General features: G+C 42.1%; 1 protein-coding gene across 1 annotated transcript in view; it reads right to left on the reverse strand.

The window, feature by feature from the left end:
• The window catches only part of LOC106592618 (A disintegrin and metalloproteinase with thrombospondin motifs 7-like), a 166,638-nt gene that overhangs the window by 118,035 nt on the left and 27,214 nt on the right, over window positions 1-21,389 (reverse strand). The window contains 1 exon segment of the mRNA XM_045708312.1: window positions 1,369-1,512. Coding sequence (XP_045564268.1) covers window positions 1,369-1,512 — 144 coding nt within the window.

Genomic DNA, 21,389 nt, shown 5'->3' on the forward strand with positions numbered 1-21,389 from the left:
CACTTCTGACATTTAGTGTCACGATTTGAAATAATCCTTTTACCTTCAGGTCAGGGCTCCCGAGTGGCGCAGCCAGTCTAAGGCACTGTATCTCAGTGCTAGAGGTGTCACTACAGACCCTGGTTCAAATCCAGGCTGCATCACATCCGGCCGTGATTGGGAGTCCCATAGGGCAGCACACAATTGGCCCAGCGTCGTCTGGGTTTGGCCGGGGTAAGCCATAATTGTAAATAAGAATTTGTCCTAAACTGACTTGCCTAGGTAAATAAAGGTTAAATAAAATATAATATCTGAGCAACAATACTAATGAAGCCTGATTACGAACCTGAATTCTGGGAATTTCAGGTAAATATTTATTTCATTGCTATCCTCATTCAAGTATGAGAGGCATGCATCATCACTAAAAGATTCTATTAAGCCTGTCTAAGCCTCAGAAAGCACAGCATACGACCCTCCTGTGAAGCTGATGGAGCTTACAAGAGGTATTTAAATGATTTTTCACGCTGCAAAATCACAAATAAAGCAGAAAGCATGTCTGTTGTAGTATGACAAAGTATACATCTTTCAGTATGTTTGCATTAAGATGGAGACACAGTCATGTCTTAGAAAATAACATAACATATTTCATGGACACAAACCTATGATCGGAAAGGGTGTATGATGTATTGAAATAGATCCTTTATCTTGGTTTACTTAGGAACCAAACACGTCTCTGACGCTTGCCTCTGAGTCTCAGATAGATTGGATGGTCGTAAGCAGTGATGAGGTTTTGTCTATTGATCTGTGATTGAAACATTCTAAGTACCATCCACATACAACCCTCTCATATCCAGGCTATTTGGGTTGATGGTAGATTGAAAGTGGATACATCATTGGTGGAACTGCTCAATTTGAAAGCATCAAGCAAGCAACATGGAACAGAGACCATGGGACAATTAGAACGCACTCATAATCAGAGCATTTATCCGGTACATATTCCATTAGGTCCTTATTGGGGAGTAGTTGTATTATGGATTCAAGGGCACAATTGATGAGTGGAATTGTAGAATAGGGAGTTAGAGACGGGAAAGAGACAGGTAAAGTGGTTTGAAGGGGGAGAGAAGAGTGAGAGAGAGAGAATAAAAGAGAGAAAGACAGATGGAGACGGAGAGAGAGGCAGAAAGAGAACAACAGATAGTGGGGAAATGATGTTTGTATTCTGTTTTCCTTTGGGAACATTGCATTAACCCTATCAAGTTCATTTAAACCTGATTGAATGGTTTTCTATATACTATCATTTGCATTATCATTACAAAGTCTGAGGGAGAAACTTTGACAGAATGATGAGGTCATCAGTGTGGGACAATAGAATTAGGAATTAGAACTCACTCGAGGAAGCGGGTGATGTACTGGCGGCTGCAGCGCGACCAGCTGGGGGTGGAGGTGCCATACAGGAGCTGTGGAGACATGATGAAAGGTCTTTTCCCAATCGGCTCACAGTCATTGCCGTTCCCATCATGCTGAATCCCAAAGCTGCGGCATAGAAGCACATCCCACAGAGAGAAGGGAGAGTGAGTGGGCCCTGCATGGACAATTTGACATGTACACAGATATATAGGAATATATAGACACACACACACACACACACACACACACACACACACACACACACACACACACACACACACACACACACACACACACACACACACGTCTGCACTCAATGGCAAACACACACACACACACACACACACACACACACACACACACACACACACCTACACAGTGAGTGAACAACTATACAATATAGTATCCATTCTCAAATATACAGTATACATCGACTGGACAAAATATTAGGACCACCTAACTAATGGATTGAAGTGGATTTAACAGGTGATATCAATCACCTGGATTCACCTGGTCAACACGTCATGGAAAGAACAGGCATTCCTAATATTTTGTCCACTCAATATATACACACACAGCTGATGCAGAGTGTATATTGAGGGGCCACTGCCTAGACAGGCTGCCTAGACACACACTTTAATAAGCACACGTATGAACGTACACATTCACACAGTAGAGAGAGACCAAAGAGACAGACATGTACTGTATACACATCAAATGCTGCCAGAGCCTGCCTTGGAAACCGCACAAAATCCTTTGACCAACATGTCTGGCAGCAGTCTTGGTGTCTTTGTAGTGGGTAGCATAGCCCGCTAAGCTAACGCGACACATTTCTTTCATCAGTCGCCGGACTTCCGGATCTCACACAAGCGTTAACCGACCCAGTCCCATTTACCCCCTATGGCCACTGAGCGGAGTATTTAGAAACCAATCTGAATCACACCAGGGGGCTTAGCAATATATGGCACCACCAACCAATATCACAGCTTTACTCTGTGACGGTCTAAAGACTCCAAGGCGAGGGCTTAAGCCTCAAAGACTAGGTAAACTCACTTTTAATTGTATTTACATACCCTGTTGCTGTATATAGTAAAGGGCCCCTTTCCAACAAATGCCTAAGTCAGTGCTGGTTCAGTAAGAGCTCTTTAAAAAAGTGGGACACGTATAGAGACATGCTGTACATTGACTGGAGTTGACCTCAACTACTATCAAACTCTATTAGGTTTTGCATTCATACACAGCATTGATAAGGTCCACTCCCTTTGAATTAAGGCTATGACATTGACAATGATGAAACCTGACGGGGTGAGACGTTTGTCCCTATTGGAATAAACAGATGTATCTTCAATCACCTTCATCCCAAGAGAGTGGACCTTCATTTTCTTGTTATTGGGCATTTGGATCTACGTACCACAGAGCGAATTCATTTAACTTGTGTGCTGCACGACTTGTTTTCTGACTTAACTAACTTGAATCACAGCATTCTAATTCTACACTATACTTAGATTGCATGTCAAATGATTTTTTATACTATTTAATTTTGAACTATAACCATAAAACATTTGCATAACTTAACATTAGTTTGAATGAGTACCATAGGAATACAGTGGAAGATGTTAAAAATGGTCCTGCTCCTTGGCCAATCAAGCTACAAGACCAACTTAACAAATATGTTCAAGCTATCTTAACATCAAATTATCAACTATAATTATATATAATGTGCATACAGTCGTGGCCAAAAGTTTTGAGAATGACACAAATATTAATTTTCACAAATTCTGCTGCCTCAGTTTGTATGATGGCAATTTGCATATAATCCAGAATGTTATGAAGAGTCATCAGATGAATTGCAATTAGAAGCTTCAAAAGACTAGAAGCTTCAAAAGGAGGGTGATGCTTGGAATCATTGTCCTTCCTCTGTCAACCATAGTTACCTGCAAGGAAACACGTGCCATCATCATTGCTTTGCACAAAAAGGGCTTCACAGACAAGGATATTGCTGCCAGTAAGATCGAACCTAAATCAACCATTTATCGGATCATCAAGTACTTCAAGGAGAGCGGTTCAATTGTTGTGGAGAAGGCTTCAGGGCGCCCAAGAAAGTCCAGCAAGCGCCAGGACCGTCTCCTAAAGTTGATTCAGCTGTGGGATCGGGGCACCACCAGTACAGAGCTTGCTCAGGAAGGGCAGCAGGCAGGTGTGAGTACATCTGCATGCACAGTGAGGCGAAGTCTTTTGGAGGATGGCCTGGTGTCAAGAAGGGCAGCAAAGAAGCCACTTCTCTCCAGGACATCAGGGACAGACTGATATTCTGCAAAAGGTACAGGGATTGGACTGCTGAGGACTGGGGTAAAGTCATTTTCTCTGATGAATCCCCTTTACGATTGTTTGGGGCATCCGGAAATAAGCTTGTCCGGAGAAGACAAGGTGAGCGCTACCATCAGTCCTGCGTCATGCCAACAGTAAAGCATCCTGAGACCATTCATGTATGGGGTTGCTCTCAGCCAAGGGAGTGTGCTCACTCACAAATGTTCCTAAGAACACAGCCATGAATAAAGAATGGTACCAACACATCCTCCGAGAGCAACTTCTCCCAACCATCCAAGAACAGTTTGGTGATGAACAATGCCTTTTCCAGCATGATGGAGCACCTTGCCATAAGGCAAAACTGATAACTAAGTGGCTTGGGGAACAAAACATCGATATTTTAGGTCCATGGCCAGGAAACTCCCCAGACCTTAATCCCATTGAGAACTTGTGGTCAATCTTCAAGAGGAGGGTGGACAAACAAAAACCCACCAATTCTGACAAACTCCAAGCATTGATTATGCAAGAATGGGCTGCCATCAGTCAGGATGTGGCCCAGAAGTTAATTGACAGCATGCCAGGGCGGATTGCAGAGGTCTTGAAAAAGAAGGGTCAACACTGCAAATATTGACTCTTTGCATCATTGCCTTTGACACTTATGAAATGCTTGTAATTACACTTCAGTATTCCATAGCAACATCTGACAAAAAATATCTAAAGACACTGAGGCAGCAGACTTTGTGAAAATTAATATTTGTGTCATTCTCAAAACTTTTGGCCACGACTGTACATTTGCATAAAATAACTCACCCCCTACTGCTATTGACCCATAGAAACGCATTGAAAACAGATTCACTACATGCAAAAACAGATCGTCCTCAAATAAATATCAAAACCAAGATTGTTCGAAGTGTCAGTCTTATATCTGACAGACATAAGAAAGATCAGGAAATTGTTTGTCACTAAACCGTCTCCATATATACTGTACTTCCATTCATTTTTTTTTGTCTTGTGGGGCATGTGGGCGTCCTAGAGCAAAACAGCCAACATGTACAGTACCAGTCAAAAGTTTGGACACACCTACTCATTCAAGAGTTTTTCTTTATTTTTACTATTTTCTATATTGTAGAATAATAGTGAAGACATCAACACTATGAAATAACACATGGAATAATGTAGTCACCAAAAACTGTTAAACAAATCAAAATATATTTGAGATTCTTCAAAGTAGCCACCTTTTGCCTTGATGACAGCTTTGCACCCTCTTGGCATTCTCTCAATCAGCTTCATGAGGTAGTCACCTGGAATGCATTTCAATTAACAGGTCTGCCTTGTTAGAAGTTAATTTGTGGAATTTCTTTCCTTATTAATGTGTTTGAGCCAATCAGTTGTCTTGTGACAAGATAGGGGTGGATTACAGAAGATAGCCCCATTTGGTAAAAGAACAAGTCCATATTATGGGAAGAACAGCTCAAATAAACTAAGAGAAATGACAGTCCATCATTCCTTTAAGACATGAAGGTCAGTCAATCCAGGAACATTAAGAACTTTTAAAGCTTCTTCAAGTGCAGTCGCAAAAACCATCAATCGCTATGATGAAACTGGCTCTCATGAGGATCGCCACAGGAAAGGAAGACCCAGAGTTACCTCTGCTGCAGAGGATAACATCAGAGTTACCATCCTCAGAAATTGCAGCCCAAATAAATAAGACACATCTCAACATCAACTGTTCAGAGGAGACTGCGTGAATCAGGCCTTCATGGTCGAATTGCTGCAAAGAATCCACTACTAAAGGACACCAATAAGAAGAAGAGACTTGCTTGGGCCAAGAAACACGAGCAATGGACATTAGACCGGTGGAATTGGTCTGGAGTCCAAATTTGAGATTTTTGGTTCCAACCACCGTGTCTTTGTGAGAAGCAGAGAAGGTGAACGGATGATCTCCACATGTGTGGTTCCCACCTTGCTGGTTACACTGTCAGTGATTTATTTAGAATTCAAGGCACACTTAACCAACATGTCTAGCACAGCATTCTGAAGTTATACGCCGTCCCATATAGTTTGCGCATAGTGGGACTATCATTTGATTTTCAACAGGACAATGACCCAAAACACACCTCAAGGCTGTTTAACCTGTTAGGGCTAGGGGGCAGTATTGACACGGCCGGATAAAAAACGTACCCGATTTAATCTGGTTACTACTCCTGCCCAGTAACTAGAATATGCATATAATTATTGGCTTTGGATAGAAAACACCCTAAAGTTTCTTAAACTGTTTGAATGGTGTCTGTGAGTATAACAGAACTCATATGGCAGGCCAAAACCTGAGAAGATTCCATGCAGGAAGTGGCCTGTCTGACAAGTTGTGTTTCATCTTGGCTCTTTTTATTGAAGACTGAGGATCTTTGCTCTAACGTGACACTTCCTACGGCTCCCATAGGCTCTCAGAGCCCGGGAAAAAGCTGAACGATATCGAGGCAGCCTCTGGCTGAAACACTTTATCGCGTTTGGCAAGTGGCCGATCAGAGTACTATGGGCTTAGGCGCGTGCCCGAGTCGACCCCATGCTTTATTTTCTTTCGTCTGTTTACCTAAACGCAGATTCCCGGTCGGAATATTATCGCTTTTTATGAGAAAAATGGCATAAAAATTTATTTTAAACAGCGGTTGACATGCTTCGAAAGTACGGTAATGGAATATTTAGAATTTTTTTGTCACGAATTGCGCCATGCTCGTCACCCTTATTTACCCTTTCGGATAGTGTCTTGAACGCATCGAACAAAACGCCGCTGTTTGGATATAACTATGGATTATTTTGAACCAAACCAACATTTGTTATTGAAGTAGAAGTCCTGGGAGTGCATTCTGACGAAGACAGCAAAGGTAATAAAAATTTTCTTATAGTAAATCTGACTTTGGTGAGTGCTAAACTTGCTGGGTGTCTAAAAAGCTAGCCCTGTGATGCCGGGCTATCTACTGAGAATATTGCAAAATGTGCTTTCACCGAAAAGCTATTTTAAAATCGGACATATCGAGTGCATAGAGGAGTTCTGTATCTATAATTCTTAAAATAATTGTTATGCTTTTTGTGAACGTTTATCGTGAGTAATTTAGTAAATTCACCGGCAGTGTTCGGTGGGAATGCTAGTCACATGCTAGTCACATGCTAATGTAAAAAGCTGTTTTTTGATATAAATATGAACTTGATTGAACAAAACATGCATGTATTGTATAACATAATGTCCTAGGGTTGTCATCTGATGAAGATCATCAAAGGTTAGTGCTGCATTTAGCTGTGGTTTGGGTTTATGTGACATTATATGCTAGCTTGAAAAATGGGTGTCTGATTATTTCTGGCTGGGTACTCTGCTGACATAATCTAATGTTTTGCTTTCGTTGTAAAGCCTTTTTGAAATCGGACAGTGTGGTTAGATTAACGAGAGTCTTGTCTTTAAAATAGTGTAAAAGATTCATATGTTTGAAAAATTTCAGTTTTTGCATTTTTGAGGTTTTTGAATAACGCGCCACGGGATTACACTGGCTGTTGAGTAGGTGGGACGCAAGCGTCCCACCTAGCCCATAGAGGATAAGGGCTATTTGACCAAGAAGGAGAGTGAGTCTCTCATCAGATGACCTGGACTCCACAATCACCCGACCTCAACCCAACTGAGATGGTTTGGGATGAGTTGGACCGCAGAATGAAGTAAAAGCAGCCAACAAGTGCTCAGCATGTATGGGAACTCCTTCAAGACTGTTGGAAAAACATTCCAGGTGAAGCTGGTTGAGAGAATGCCAAGAGTGTGCAAAGCTGTCATCAAGGCAAAGGGTGGCTACTATGAAGAATCTCAAAATCTCAAATTATATTTTGATTTGTTTAACACTTTTTTGGTTACTACATGATTCTATGTGTGTTATTTCATAGTTTTGATGTCTTCACTATTATTCTACAATGTAGAAAATAGTAAAAATAAAGAAAAACCCTTGAATGAGTAGGTGTGTCCAAACTTTTGACTGGTACTAAACGTGTTTGTGAGAGTCTCACCTTTACACAGATGGGTCATATTAGTGTGTAGCCCCAACTATTCGGACGCTACAGACAGAAGTTGGCAGGTCGGCTGTACCGACTTCAGATGAGTCTTGTGTGGCCTGTGGTCGTCCTAGAGCAAAACAACCGACATGTACGTGTGAGTCTCATCTTTCCATTTTCGTTCTGACAAACACCGCTCTGGCTCTGTCACCTTTCACCGCAGAAGTGTTACTTAAGCGGATGTGGTAGATTGTGATGCATCCAATGCAAAAAAAAACAGATCTGTAGCTTAAACTGACAGATTATTAAATGTGTTGTATTATGCTAATTCGATTTTAGCAGGGGCGAGGACAGCGACCTTTGGGGGTTTAAACCATTCAAGCTAGAGACACCAAACCAACTTTCTCATGTTAAGGCTATCCTAACTTCAAATTCTTAAAAACGTTTATCAATTATAACTATATAAACGTGCATTAATTAGCATAAAATAACCTACCAACAGTAACTCTTAAACCATTCAAGCTAGAGACCTCAAACCAACTTTTACATGGTCAGGCTATCCTATCAATCAATCATTTCTTCTCAAGTTAGCAAGCACACCACATTTTCTTCAGGAAATGTACTTTTCTACTTTATAAAAAAAAGGTACTTACTTTGACTGTGATATGTGGTTGTATCACCTAGCTATGTTAAGATGAATGCACTAATTGTAAGTCTGATAATGACTAAAATGTAATAAATGTATTGTGCATTGTATTCGGCAAATGTGACAAATAAAATTTGATTTGGAACAAAGTTTCTTCTGGTTGTGATTTTTTTTCTTTCTCAAACTGCCTTTTCTGCTCAATAAAAGCACATCATTGAAATCAAGCTCTCTCTCTCTTTCACTCTCTCTCTCACACTCTCTCTCTCACTCTCTCTCACACTCTCTCTCACTCTCTCTCTCACACTCTCTCTCTCTCTCTCTCACGCTCTCTCTCTCTCACGCTCTCTCTCGCTCTCTCTCTCACTCTCTCACGCGCTCTCACGCGCTCTCACTCTCACCCGCTCTCACTCTCTCACGCGCTCTCACTCTCTCACGCGCTCTCACTCTCTCACGCGCTCTCACTCTCTCACGCGCTCTCACTCTCTCATGCGCTCTCACTCTCTCATGCGCTCTCTCTCTCTCTCTCTCATGCTCTCTCTCTCTCTCTCTCTCTCTCTCTCATGCTCTCGCTCTCATGCTCTCGCTCTCTCTTTCAAAATCAAATCAACATTTTCACCGAATACAACAGGTGTAGACCTTACAGTGAAATACTTACTTACGAGCCCCTAACAAACAATGCAGTTTGAAAAAATATGGATAAGAATAAGAAATAAAAGTAACAAGTAATTAAAGAGCAGCAGTAAAATAACCATAGCGAGACTATATACAGGGGGGTACCGGTACAGAGTCAATGTGGAGACTATATACAGGGGGGTACCGGTACAGAGTCAATGTGTGGTGCACCAGTTAGTTGAGGTAATATGCACATGTGGGCAGAGTTATTAAAGTGACTATGCATAGATGATAACAACAGAGAATAGCAGCGGTGTAAAAGAGAGGGGGGGGGGGGGCAATGCAAATAGTCTGGGTAGCCATTTGATTAGATGTTCAGGAGTCTTATTGCTTGGGGGTAGAAGCTGTTTAGAAGTCTCTTGGACCTAGACTTGGTGCTCCGGTACCGCTTGCCGTGCGGTAGCAGAGAGAACAGTCTATGACTAGGGTGGCTGGAGTCTTTGACAATATACCTGACACCGCCTGGTATAGAGGTCCTCGATGCCTGGAAGCTTGGTCCCAGTGATGTACTGGGCCGTTCGCACTACCCTCTGTAGTGCCTTGCGGTCGGAGGCCGAGCAGTTGCCATACCAGGCAGTGATGCAACCAGTCAGGATGCTCTCGATGGTGCAGCTGTAGAACCTTTTGAGGATCTGAGGACCGATTCCAAATCTTTTCAGTGTCCTGAGGGGGAATTGGTATTGTCATGCCCTCTTCACGACTGTCTTGGTGTGCTTGGACCATGTTAGTTTGTTGGTGATGTGGACACCAAGAAACTAGAAGCTCTCAACCTGCTCCACTGCAGACCTGTTGATGAGAATAGGGTCGTGCTTGGTCCTCTTTTTCCTGTAGTCCACAATCATCTCCTTTGTCTTTCGTTCTCTCTCTCCGTCTCATTCTCTCTCTCTTTCCATCTCATTCTCTCTCTCCATCTCATTCTCTCTCTCTCTCTTCATCTCATTCCCTCTCTCCCCCATCTCATTCCCTCTCATTCTCTCTGTCATTCATTCTCTCTCATTCATTCTCTCTCATTCATTCTCTCTCCTCACTTTTTAACACCCCCACTTTGCTATGTTAGCTCTCCTGGATAATTAGCTACTGAAAAACAACAGGTGCCTACAATGTAGAGTTTCTGTGTTTTGCTATTAAAGACCACAATATAGATAGATCTGTAATGCTTTAGTTAGAAGAAGTGTTGGAGTCAGGCGCAGGACACATGGATGAGTGTAAACAATAACGTGTTTACTAAAATCATAATCAAACTTCTTCCACATCAAAAATACAGGGTTAGGAGAAAACACCTCCAACAATCACAAAACAGGAAACAATCACAGACAAGACAAACAAGGAAGCCAGAGGGTTAAATAATGAACATAATCAGGGAATCATAAACAGGTGTGAAAAATAAAGACAAAAGCAGACGAACAGGGAAACATAGATCGGTGGCAACTAGTAAACCGGTGACGTCGACCGCCGAACGCCGCCCGAACAAGGAGAGGGGCCGACTTCGGTGGAAGTCGTGACAAGATCCTAGATTTGTTTGTTTGTGTTCTTGAGTGTACTGCCATTGCATGTGTGTGGCTTTATATGCTTTTAATTGTCAAAATAATTAGTTGAGAGGGGGATAATTTCTTAGACAGATTCTGTTATTATTCACAAATGTCAAAGTCATTGTGTCCACATAAACAATGTGTTTGTGGCATTGCATTGGTGTTTGGCTGTATGTGTTTTTGATTGTCTAATTAGTTTTATTCCAAAGCCATAGTGTCTGCCTCAACAACAGCAGAACACTGAGGACAAAGCCATAGTGTCTGCCTCAACAACAACAGAACACTGAGGACAAAGCCATAGTGTCTACCTCAACAACAACAGAACACTGAGGACAAAGCCATAGTGTCTGCCTCAACAACAACAGAACACTGAGGACAAAGCCATAGTGTCTACCTCAACAACAACAGAACACTGAGGACAAAGCCATAGTGTCTGCCTCAACAACAACAAAACACGGAGGACAAAGCCATAGTGTCTGCCTCAACAACAACAGAACACTGAGGACAAAGCCATAGTGTCTGCCTCAACAACAACAAAACACGGAGGACAAAGCCATAGTGTCTACCTCAACAACAACAGAACACTGAGGACAAAGCCATAGTGTCTGCCTCAACAACAACAGAACACTGAGGACAAAGCCATAGTGTCTGCCTCAACAACAACAGAACACTGAGGACAAAGCCATAGTGTCTACCTCAACAACAACAGAACACTGAGGACAAAGCCATAGTGTCTGCCTCAACAACAGCAGAACACTGAGGACAAAGCCATAGTGTCTGCCTCAACAACAACAGAACACGGAGGACAAAGCCATAGTGTCTACCTCAACAACAACAGAACACTGAGGACAAAGCCATAGTGTCTGCCTCAACAACAACAGAACACTGAGGACAAAGCCATAGTGTCTGCCTCAACAACAACAGAACACTGAGGACAAAGCCATAGTGTCTGCCTCAACAACAACAGAACACTGAGGACAAAGCCATAGTGTCTGCCTCAACAACAACAGAACACTGAGGACAAAGCCATAGTGTCTGCCTCAACAACAACAGAACACTGAGGACAAAGCCATAGTGTCTGCCTCAACAACAACAGAACACTGAGGGCAAAGCCATAGTGTCTGCCTCAACAACAACAGAACACTGAGGACAAAGCCATAGTGTCTGCCTCAACAACAACAGAACACTGAGGACAAAGCCATAGTGTCTGCCTCAACAACAACAGAACACTGAGGGCAAAGCCATAGTGTCTGCCTCAACAACAACAGAACACTGAGGACAAAGCCATAGTGTCTGCCTCAACAACAACAAAACACGGAGGACAAAGCCATAGTGTCTGCCTCAACAACAACAGAACACGGAGGACAAAGCCATAGTGTCTACCTCAACAACAACAGAACACTGAGGACAAAGCCATAGTGTCTGCCTCAACAACAACAGAACACTGAGGACAAAGCCATAGTGTCTGCCTCAACAACAACAGAACACGGAGGACAAAGCCATAGTGTCTGCCTCAACAACAACAGAACACTGAGGGCAAAGCCATAGTGTCTGCCTCAACAACAACAGAACACTGAGGACAAAGCCATAGTGTCTGCCTCAACAACAACAAAACACGGAGGACAAAGCCATAGTGTCTGCCTCAACAACAACAGAACACGGAGGACAAAGCCATAGTGTCTACCTCAACAACAACAGAACACTGAGGACAAAGCCATAGTGTCTGCCTCAACAACAACAGAACACTGAGGACAAAGCCATAGTGTCTGCCTCAACAACAACAGAACACGGAGGACAAAGCCATAGTGTCTGCCTCAACAACAACAGAACACTGAGGACAAAGCCATAGTGTCTGCCTCAACAACAACAGAACACGGAGGACAAAGCCATAGTGTCTGCCTCAACAACAACAGAACACGGAGGACAAAGCCATAGTGTCTGCCTCAACAACAACAGAACACTGAGGGCAAAGCCATAGTGTCTGCCTCAACAACAGCAATACACTGAGGACAAAGCCATAGTGTCTGCCTCAACAACAACAGAACACTGAGGACAAAGCCATAGTGTCTACCTCAACAACAACAGAACACTGAGGACAAGGAACATCATTAATAGGTTCTAAAGGGGTGGAGGGACCAGAGCAATGTCCCATGGTATCACATTCCACAGCTCCTCTTCCATTCAGGTGCACATTGAATGCTTATCAAATACTTAAAATGTTGCATTCCCTCAGCCACACATTATAACTAAGCGACACAAGGGTGGGATGGGCGGTACATAAATCCAACACCTGCGTGTTATCATTATTTCATTAGGATATATTCTCCATGGGTGTTTGTGTACAATGTATCCTAATTGAAGGTGTCTGGGTACAATGCATTGTCATTACTGAGGGTATTTGGGGACAATGTATTGTATAGCTGTGTTTTTCAGCAGGTATTTATAAGGCTAGACCTAATACATGAAAGAACCACCTATTTTTGTTCATCACATCACACAATGGAGATAAAACACCATGCGGATTACTCTATGGCTGCGTTTAGACAGGCAGCCCAATTCTGATATTTGTTTCACTAATTGGTCTTTTGACCAATCAGATCAGCTCTGACAAAGATCTGATGTAAATAGAGCTGATGTGATTGGTCAAAGGTCAACTAGTGGGGAAAAAAAGATCAGAATTGGGCTGCCTGTGCGACGCCTGTGTAACACGAATCAATTTGGACAATTTCTGTTGCAGCAAGTTGCAAGCTGTGACATCTCAAGCGACCTTGCTGATACACAAAGGCAGAGCAATTCAAACAGAACATGCAATCCTTTCATACATCACATCATTTTTCATAAATTATCTGTTTATCCAAATGTTTGGTAATTGTAACAGCATTGATATAGACAAAATGCTGGCTGTAAAATTTAGCTAGCTAGCCAAAATGTTGCCTATTTACCAATCTTGGTTAGCTAGCTAGCTAACCAAGATAGCAACGAGCTAAGCTAGCTAGTGCAGTTCTTGTTGGACAATTTCAGTTGAAACTGGACAGAGAAAGGTCTGAGTTCACTTTTAAAATGACATTTATTAGGCCTCCCGAGTGGCGCTGCGGTCTAAGGCGGTGCTTGAGGCGTCACTACAGACCCAGGTTCGATCCAAGGCTGTATCACAGCCGGCCGTGACCGGGAGACCCATGAGGCCTCCCGGTCAATTGGACTAGCGTCGTCCTGATTAGGGGAGGGTTTGGCCGGCCAGGATGTCTTTGTTCCATTGCGCTCTAGCGACCCTTTGTGGCGGGCTTGGCGCCTGCAAGCTTACTTCGGTCGCCATGTGTACAGTGTTTCCTCCGACACAATGGTGTGGCTGGCTTCCGGGTTAAGCAAGCATTGTGTAAAGAAGCAGTGCAGCTTAGCAGGGTTGTGTTTCGGGGGGGGCATGGCTCTCGACCTTCGTCTCTCCCGAGTCCGTACTACCAATTGGATATCATGAAAATGGGGTAAAAGTTTTTAAAAAATGAATACAAAATAAACATGACAACTGGAACGGAATGATATGACGAGTCATGTAAACTTGTTTCTGCTTACTGACTGGACATTGTATCCAGTCAGTTTCTATCTCTTGCAATGATGCAATGCAACTATGTTGCAGGCAGTTTTTTGAGGGTGAGGGTGACAGGTGGACATAAATTGCATCCAGGTTGCTTCGTATGTGTCACGTCCTGACCAGCAGATGGAGCTGTTGTAGTAGTTTGGGGGTCAGGACGTGGCAGCCTTGTGTGTGTCTTGTGACTCCTGATCAGGAACAGCTGGGAATCGTTGTTCCTGATTGGGAGTCATATATGTAGGAGTTGTTTGTCACTGGGGTTTGTGGGTGGTTGTTCTTGTACTGCGTTTTGTATGCCTGTAAGACTGGCACTGTTGTGTTTATTGTTTTTTTCAGTGGATGCTTTACTCTTTTTTTGAAAATTAAAATATGAGTATCCATATTCCCGCTGCGCCTTGGTCCTTCTCTCTCACATACGACATATTCGCCGAAGAGTACGACATATTCAGTGACAGTATGACATCCGCTTTAGTGTGAAGAACTCAATATCTGAGTGTGTTGGCACATGTGGCGTACTGTACGTGTGAAGAACAATATCTTAGTGTGATGTTGTCAACAAAGAAGATCAAAAGGTGTTGGATAACTGTAATTGGTAGCAGAGAGACATGAGATATCAGACAGAAGCTTTAGAGCTTTGTTTGGGCCACCTGGGTCTGTTTTTCCTCTTTCCTATCTTCCAAAATAGAGAAGCCATTTTTGGTGTAGACTACTCTTCACTACCCACTGAGCACACCACATCATTTCAACCTGGATAATTGGGTAACATTTGGGCTGAGACGTTGGATAAATGAGATTCACCCACTCAAAAATTACAGCTAAAATGTTGTTGAATTTCCAATGTGTTATCACTATTCTATCAACCATCTATAAGCACAACCAAATTCCATTGGAAAAGTTGTCACCCAAATGACAATCCCTGCGCTTCAAACATTTAAAAGGACAGCAAAGCTCAAATGGGAATAAAATGTCAGATATGTTTATTTATACATCAGATTGCGTTATCACTGTGCCTCATCTAATAGCAGAACCAAATTACCTGGATTACAGTTGAGATTACATTAAAAAGTACATGGTGCAAGTGATCAATTCTGTTGGAGATTCTGGTCAGATTATTACAGGAATTGTGAAGATTTCCACCCGACCTGCGACGACCTATTCATGCCATCTCTAACATACACACTTTATATGATTACATAGGAAGACATTTATATAGTTGCAGTAACCTCACAATGTGGCCATGGATATGTTACTCATTTTAAGGTTGATTGTTACATTAGTTGGTAACTCAAGGCCATTTACTGTATTACAAAAGTAATATTGAATTGTGTTTGGTTGACAAGGCATCGAAATATTACATTTAAAGGAGATGTATCTGCTGCTTGGATAGTTCCTTCTGAGCCACTGGCTTAATCGCATTCTTTCACTTTTATTTTTGGCTGAGTTGAAGACGTGAATCCAACATATCATTTGAGAACTTGTTGACAAGTTAATAGGATAGTTATTGTATTTCAAAAGTGATATTGACTTGTCTTTGGTTGTCAACAAAACCAAATATCACCATTTGAAGGAGATGCATCTTCTGCTTGGATAGTTCCATCTGTGCCACTGAGTCTGGCTTTAATTCCAGTTTGTCTACAAATTAATAATTGATATGTTGGATTCGAGTTTCCATCTTGACCAAAAGTTTAAGTTAAAGAATAGGACTAAATCAAATCAAACTTGAAAAAATTTGAACTGATTTAGCTTTATTTTTTTACTTGGATATCAATTATTAATTTGTATATCAATTTGTTGACAAACTGGAATTAAAGCCAGACTAAGTTAGTGGCAAAGATGGAACTATCCAAGCAGATGATAAAACCCCTTCAAATGTTGATATTTGGTTGCGTTGACAACCAAACAACTCAATATCACTAAATATAATTACATTTTAAACCAACCAGAGCGTGAAACCCTAGGCCTATGTATTGTCTACTTTTAGTTGAAACTGGGTTAAATTGAAAACATAGCTGTTGATGACTTTGCAAATGCTATATAGGTCTCAATAGCATCATTGAAGATATGAGTGATAAAGTATGGTCACGTTTAATTTACTCTGTTAAACCTACTCTATGGAATTAGTTCGATAGCAACAGTAAATCTATTTCGTTTTTAAGTGGTCTCTCAACAATCATTCTCAGGATAGCACATTGGTAATAGTCAGTGACAATTATTCTAGCTAAACTGGGCTTGGTTAAAACCCTGGATTGGAGTCCAAAGGGTAGCTTCTAGATAGATAAATTCTCCAGTAGGAGGTGCTGCACAGCCTATTGTTTTTTTCTCCTGATAGTTGAAATAACGTTGAAGATCTGACGTTGTTTTAAAAAAGGTACACATTCAATATATTTTGTTGTTTGAATATGTTGAAATTTGGTTACCATGATGACATAATCCTGTGGTTGAAATTTCACCCTCAATACAACAGTTTGCATTGATTACTTTTTTCACATCCAATACATTTTCCACGTAGATTCCACATCACAATACGTTGACAAATTATGTTGAAAAAACGTTGATTCAACCAGTTTGTGCCCAGTGGGTACTCATCACTGGAAACAACTTTGAATTGGAAAGAAAAACAATAACAGGTATTCAATGACGCGGAACGCATCACAAACCCTGACAAACTTTTACAGATCCACAATCAAGAGCATCCTGTCGGGCTGTATCACCGCCTGGTATGACAACTGCACCGCCCTCAACCGCAAGGCTCTCCAGAGGGTAGTGCGGTCTGCACAACGCATCACCGGGGGAAAACTACCTGCCCTCCAGGACACCTACAGCACCCGATGTAACAGGAAGGCCAAAAATATCATCAAGGACAACAACCACCCGAGCCACTGCCTGTTCACCCCGCTATCATCCAGAAGGCGAGGTCAGTACAGGTGCATCAAATCTGGGACCGAGAGACTGAAAAACAGCTTCTATCTAAAGGCCACTGTTAAACAGCCATCACTAACATAGAGAGGCTGCTGCCAACATACAGACCCAAATCACTGGCCACTTTAATAAATTGATTTAATAAAAGGTATCACTAGTCACTTTAAATAATGCCACTTTAATAATGTTTACATTTCCTACATTACTCATCTCATATATATAATGTATTTCATACCATCTTTTGCAACTTGCCTTTGCCGCACGGCCATCACTCGTCCATTTATATATATGTACATATTCTTATTCCATCCCTTTACATTTGTGTGTATAAGGTAGTTGTTGTGAATTTGTTAGATTACTTGTTAGATATTACTGCACTGTCGGAACTAGAAGCACAAGCATTTCGCTACACTAGCATTAACATCTGCTAACCATGTGTATGTGACAAACAAAATTGGATTTGATTTGAGTGGGTAGAATGTGTTTGCTGGTTGAACAAAAACATGAAATATGCAGTGAGGAAGAAATTGTGTTTTTTAAATTAGATGTTCTGTGTATGTTTAGCTAGTAAGGTGATGATTTAGCGAATCCCTGGGCACATTGACAGGACATGTTTTTTTTTTGTTGCAAAAGCAGAATTTAAATATCGTATATATATGATAATGTTATGCATTTAATGCATTAAACATCGAAGTGCTGAGAAGAGGGCAGAGAATATTCCATGTGCAAATCCAATACTCACTCTGATGCACTAATCATAAATTAATTGGGTGTTTTGTTCTGTGAACTAATCTATTCCTAGAAAATTGACTAACAATATGTGAGTATATTTCATTAATAATTAAAATACTGTCGCAGTAAGGACCATTTTGTGCCACTGCAAATAATTGCATGAAGAATAAGCAGATAATTCATTAATTGTCAAATCTAGACGTCAAACCATTACATTAATTGTCTTCTTGATTGATAGCCCCAGACACTCAGACACACAACGCATACAGTGCCTTCAGGCACATGACAGCGCGTCTGGAGTTTCCTAAAAGGCACTTGAAAGATTCAGATAAGGCAAAAGATTCTGTGGTCTGATGGGACAAAAAATTGAACTATTTGGCCTGAATGCAAAGCGATATATCTGGATAAAACCAGGCACAGCTCATCACCCTTCTAACACCATCCCTACCGTGAATCATGGTGGTGGTAGCATTTTCAGCGGCAGGGACTGGGAGACTGGTAATGATAGAGGGAACAATGAATGAGCCAAATACAGGAACATCCTTGGTAAGATGCTACTTCAGAGTGCAAACGACCTTAGACTGGTGCAAATGTTTACATTCCAACAGGACAATGACCCCAAGCATACAGCGAAAGCAATGCTGGAATAGTTTCAGAACAAGAATGTGAAAGTCCTTTAGTGGCTCAGCCAAAGCCCAGACTTGAATCCCATTGAAAATCTGTGGAAAGACTTGAAGACAGCTGTTCACCGCCGCTCCCAATGTAACTTAAGAGTTTGATAAAATCTCAAAATCCAGTTGCGCAAAGCTGATCCAGACATCCCAAAGCTGATCCAGACACATACCCAAGACATTTACATTTTAGTCATTTAACAGACACTCTAATCCAGAGCGACTTACAGTAGTGAATGTATACATTTCATACATTTTTTTCCCCCCTACTGGTTCCCCGTGGGAATCGAACCCACAACCCTGGCATTGCAAACACCATGCTCTACCAACTGAGCCACACGGGACCTAAGACGACTGAAAGCTGATCCAGACATACCCAGGACGACTCAAAGCTGATCCAGACATACCCAGGACGACTCAAAGCTGATCCAGACACATACCCAAGACAACTCAAAGCTGATCCAGACATCCCCCAGACGACTCAAAGTTGATCCAGACATACCCAAGATGACTCAAAGCTGACCCAGACATCCCCTGGACGACTCAAAGCTGATCCAGACACATACCCAAGACGACTCAAAGCTGATCCAGACACATACCCAAGACGACTCAAAGCTGATCCAGACACATACCCAAGACGACAAAGCTGATCCAGACACATACCCAAGACGACTCAAAGCTGATCCAGGCACCCTAGACGACTCAAAGCTGATCCAAACATACCCTAGACGACTCAAAGCTGATCCAGACATACCCTAGACGACTCAAAGCTGATCCAGGCACATACCCAAGATGACTCAAAGCTGATCCAGGCACATACCCAAGATGACTCAAAGCTGATCCAGACATACCCAAGACGACTCAAAGCTGATCCAGACATCCCCCAGATGACTCAAAGCTGATCCAGACATCCCCAAGATGACTCAAAACTGTAATCGCTGCCAAAAGTGCTTCTACAAAGTATTGACTAAGGGGTGTGAATACTTATGCAAATTAGATATTTATGTAATAACAAAAAGGTCTAAAAACATGTTTTCGCATTGTCAATATGGGGCATTGTGTGTAGATGGGTGAGGATTTATAATTTTATCCATTTTGAATTCAGGCTGTAACACAACAAAAATGTGGAATACTTTGTGAAGGCACTGTAACACTTAACATTCAACCCATAATCGCAGAGAATATGGCAAATCAAACACATCCAACTAAGTGACACATCCAACCAAGTGACACATCCAACCACCAACCATGTGACACAATAAACCATGTGACACATTCAACCATGTGACATACCACGTGACAATTCCATGGAGAATAAGAGCACCTCCTCCAAGCTGCCCACTGCACTGAGGCTAGGAAACACTGTCACCACCAATAAATCCGCGATAATTGAGAATTTCAATAACCATTTTTTTTACAGCTGGCCATGCTTTCCACCTGGCTACCCCTACCCCGGTCAACAGCCCTGCACCCCTCACTGCAACTTGCCCAAGCCTCCCCCATTTCTCCTTCACCCAAATCCAGATAACTGATGTCCTGAAAGAGCTGCAAAATCTGGACCCCTACAAATCAGCAGGGCTAGACAATCTGGACCCTCTCTTCCTAAAATTATCCGCCGAAATTGTCGCAACCCCTATTACTAGCTTGTTCAACCTCTCTTTCGTATCGTCTGAGATTCCAATAGATTGGAAAGCTGCCGCGGTCATCCCCCTCTTCAAAGGGGGAGACACTCTAGACCCAAACTGCTACAGACCTATATCTATCCTACCCTGCCTTTCTAAGGTCTTCAAAAGCCAAGTTAACAAACAGATCACCGACCATTTCGAATCCCACCGTACCTTCTCCGCTATGCAATCTGGTTTCAGAGCTGGTCATGGGTGCATCTCAGCCACGCTCAAGGTCCTAAACGATAGCATAACCCCCATCGATAAGAGACAATACTGTGCAGCTGTATTCATCAACCTGGCCAAGGCTTTCGACTCTGTCAATCACCACATTCTTATCGGCAGACTCAACAGCCTTGGTTTCTCAAATGACTGCCTCGCCTGGTTCACCAACTACTTCTCTGATAGAGTTCAGTGTATCAAATCGGAGGGCCTGTTGTCCGGACCTCAGGCATTCTCTATGGGGGTGCCACAGGGTTCAATCCTCGGGCCGACTCTTTTCTCTGTACACATCAATGATGTCGCTCTTGTTGCTGGTGATTCTCTGATCCACCTCTACGCAGACGACACCATTTTGTATAGTTCTGGCCCTTCTTTGGACACTGTGTTAACTTCTTTGGGATCTGGGGGAAGTATTGAGTAGCTTGGATGAATAAGGTGCCCAGAGTAAACTGCCTGCTACTCAGGCCCAAAAGCTAGAATATGCATATAATTAGTAGATTTTGATAGAAAACACTCTGAAGTTTCTAAAACTGTTTGAATGATGTCTGTGAGTATAACAGAACTCATATGGCAGACAAAAACCTGAGAAAAAAATCCAACCAGGAAGTGAGAAATCTGAGGTTTTAAGTTTTTTCAGTGATTGCCTATCCAATATACAGTGTCTGTGGGGTCAGATTGCACTTCCTACGGCTTCCACTAGACGTCAACAGTCTTTAGAATGTTGTTTCAGGCTTCTACTGTGAAAGGGGAGAGAATAAGAGCTGTTTGAATTAGGGGTCTGCCAGAATGCCATGAGCTAAATCACGCACACGGCCGTGAGCAGGAATTGTCCAGTTGGAATATTATTGAAGATTTATGATAAAAATCCTAAAGGTTGATTCGATACATCGTTTGACATGTTTCTACAAACTGTAATGGAACTTTTTTGACTTTGTCTGGACTTAGTGCCTGAGCCTTGTGCATTTGGAATAGTGAACTAAACGTGTGAACAAAAAGGAGGTATTTGGACATAAAGATTAACTTTATCGA

This window comes from Salmo salar, chromosome ssa26 (genome assembly GCF_905237065.1).
Source record: "Salmo salar chromosome ssa26, Ssal_v3.1, whole genome shotgun sequence".
In the NCBI taxonomy this organism is placed as follows: Eukaryota; Metazoa; Chordata; class Actinopteri; order Salmoniformes; family Salmonidae; genus Salmo; species Salmo salar.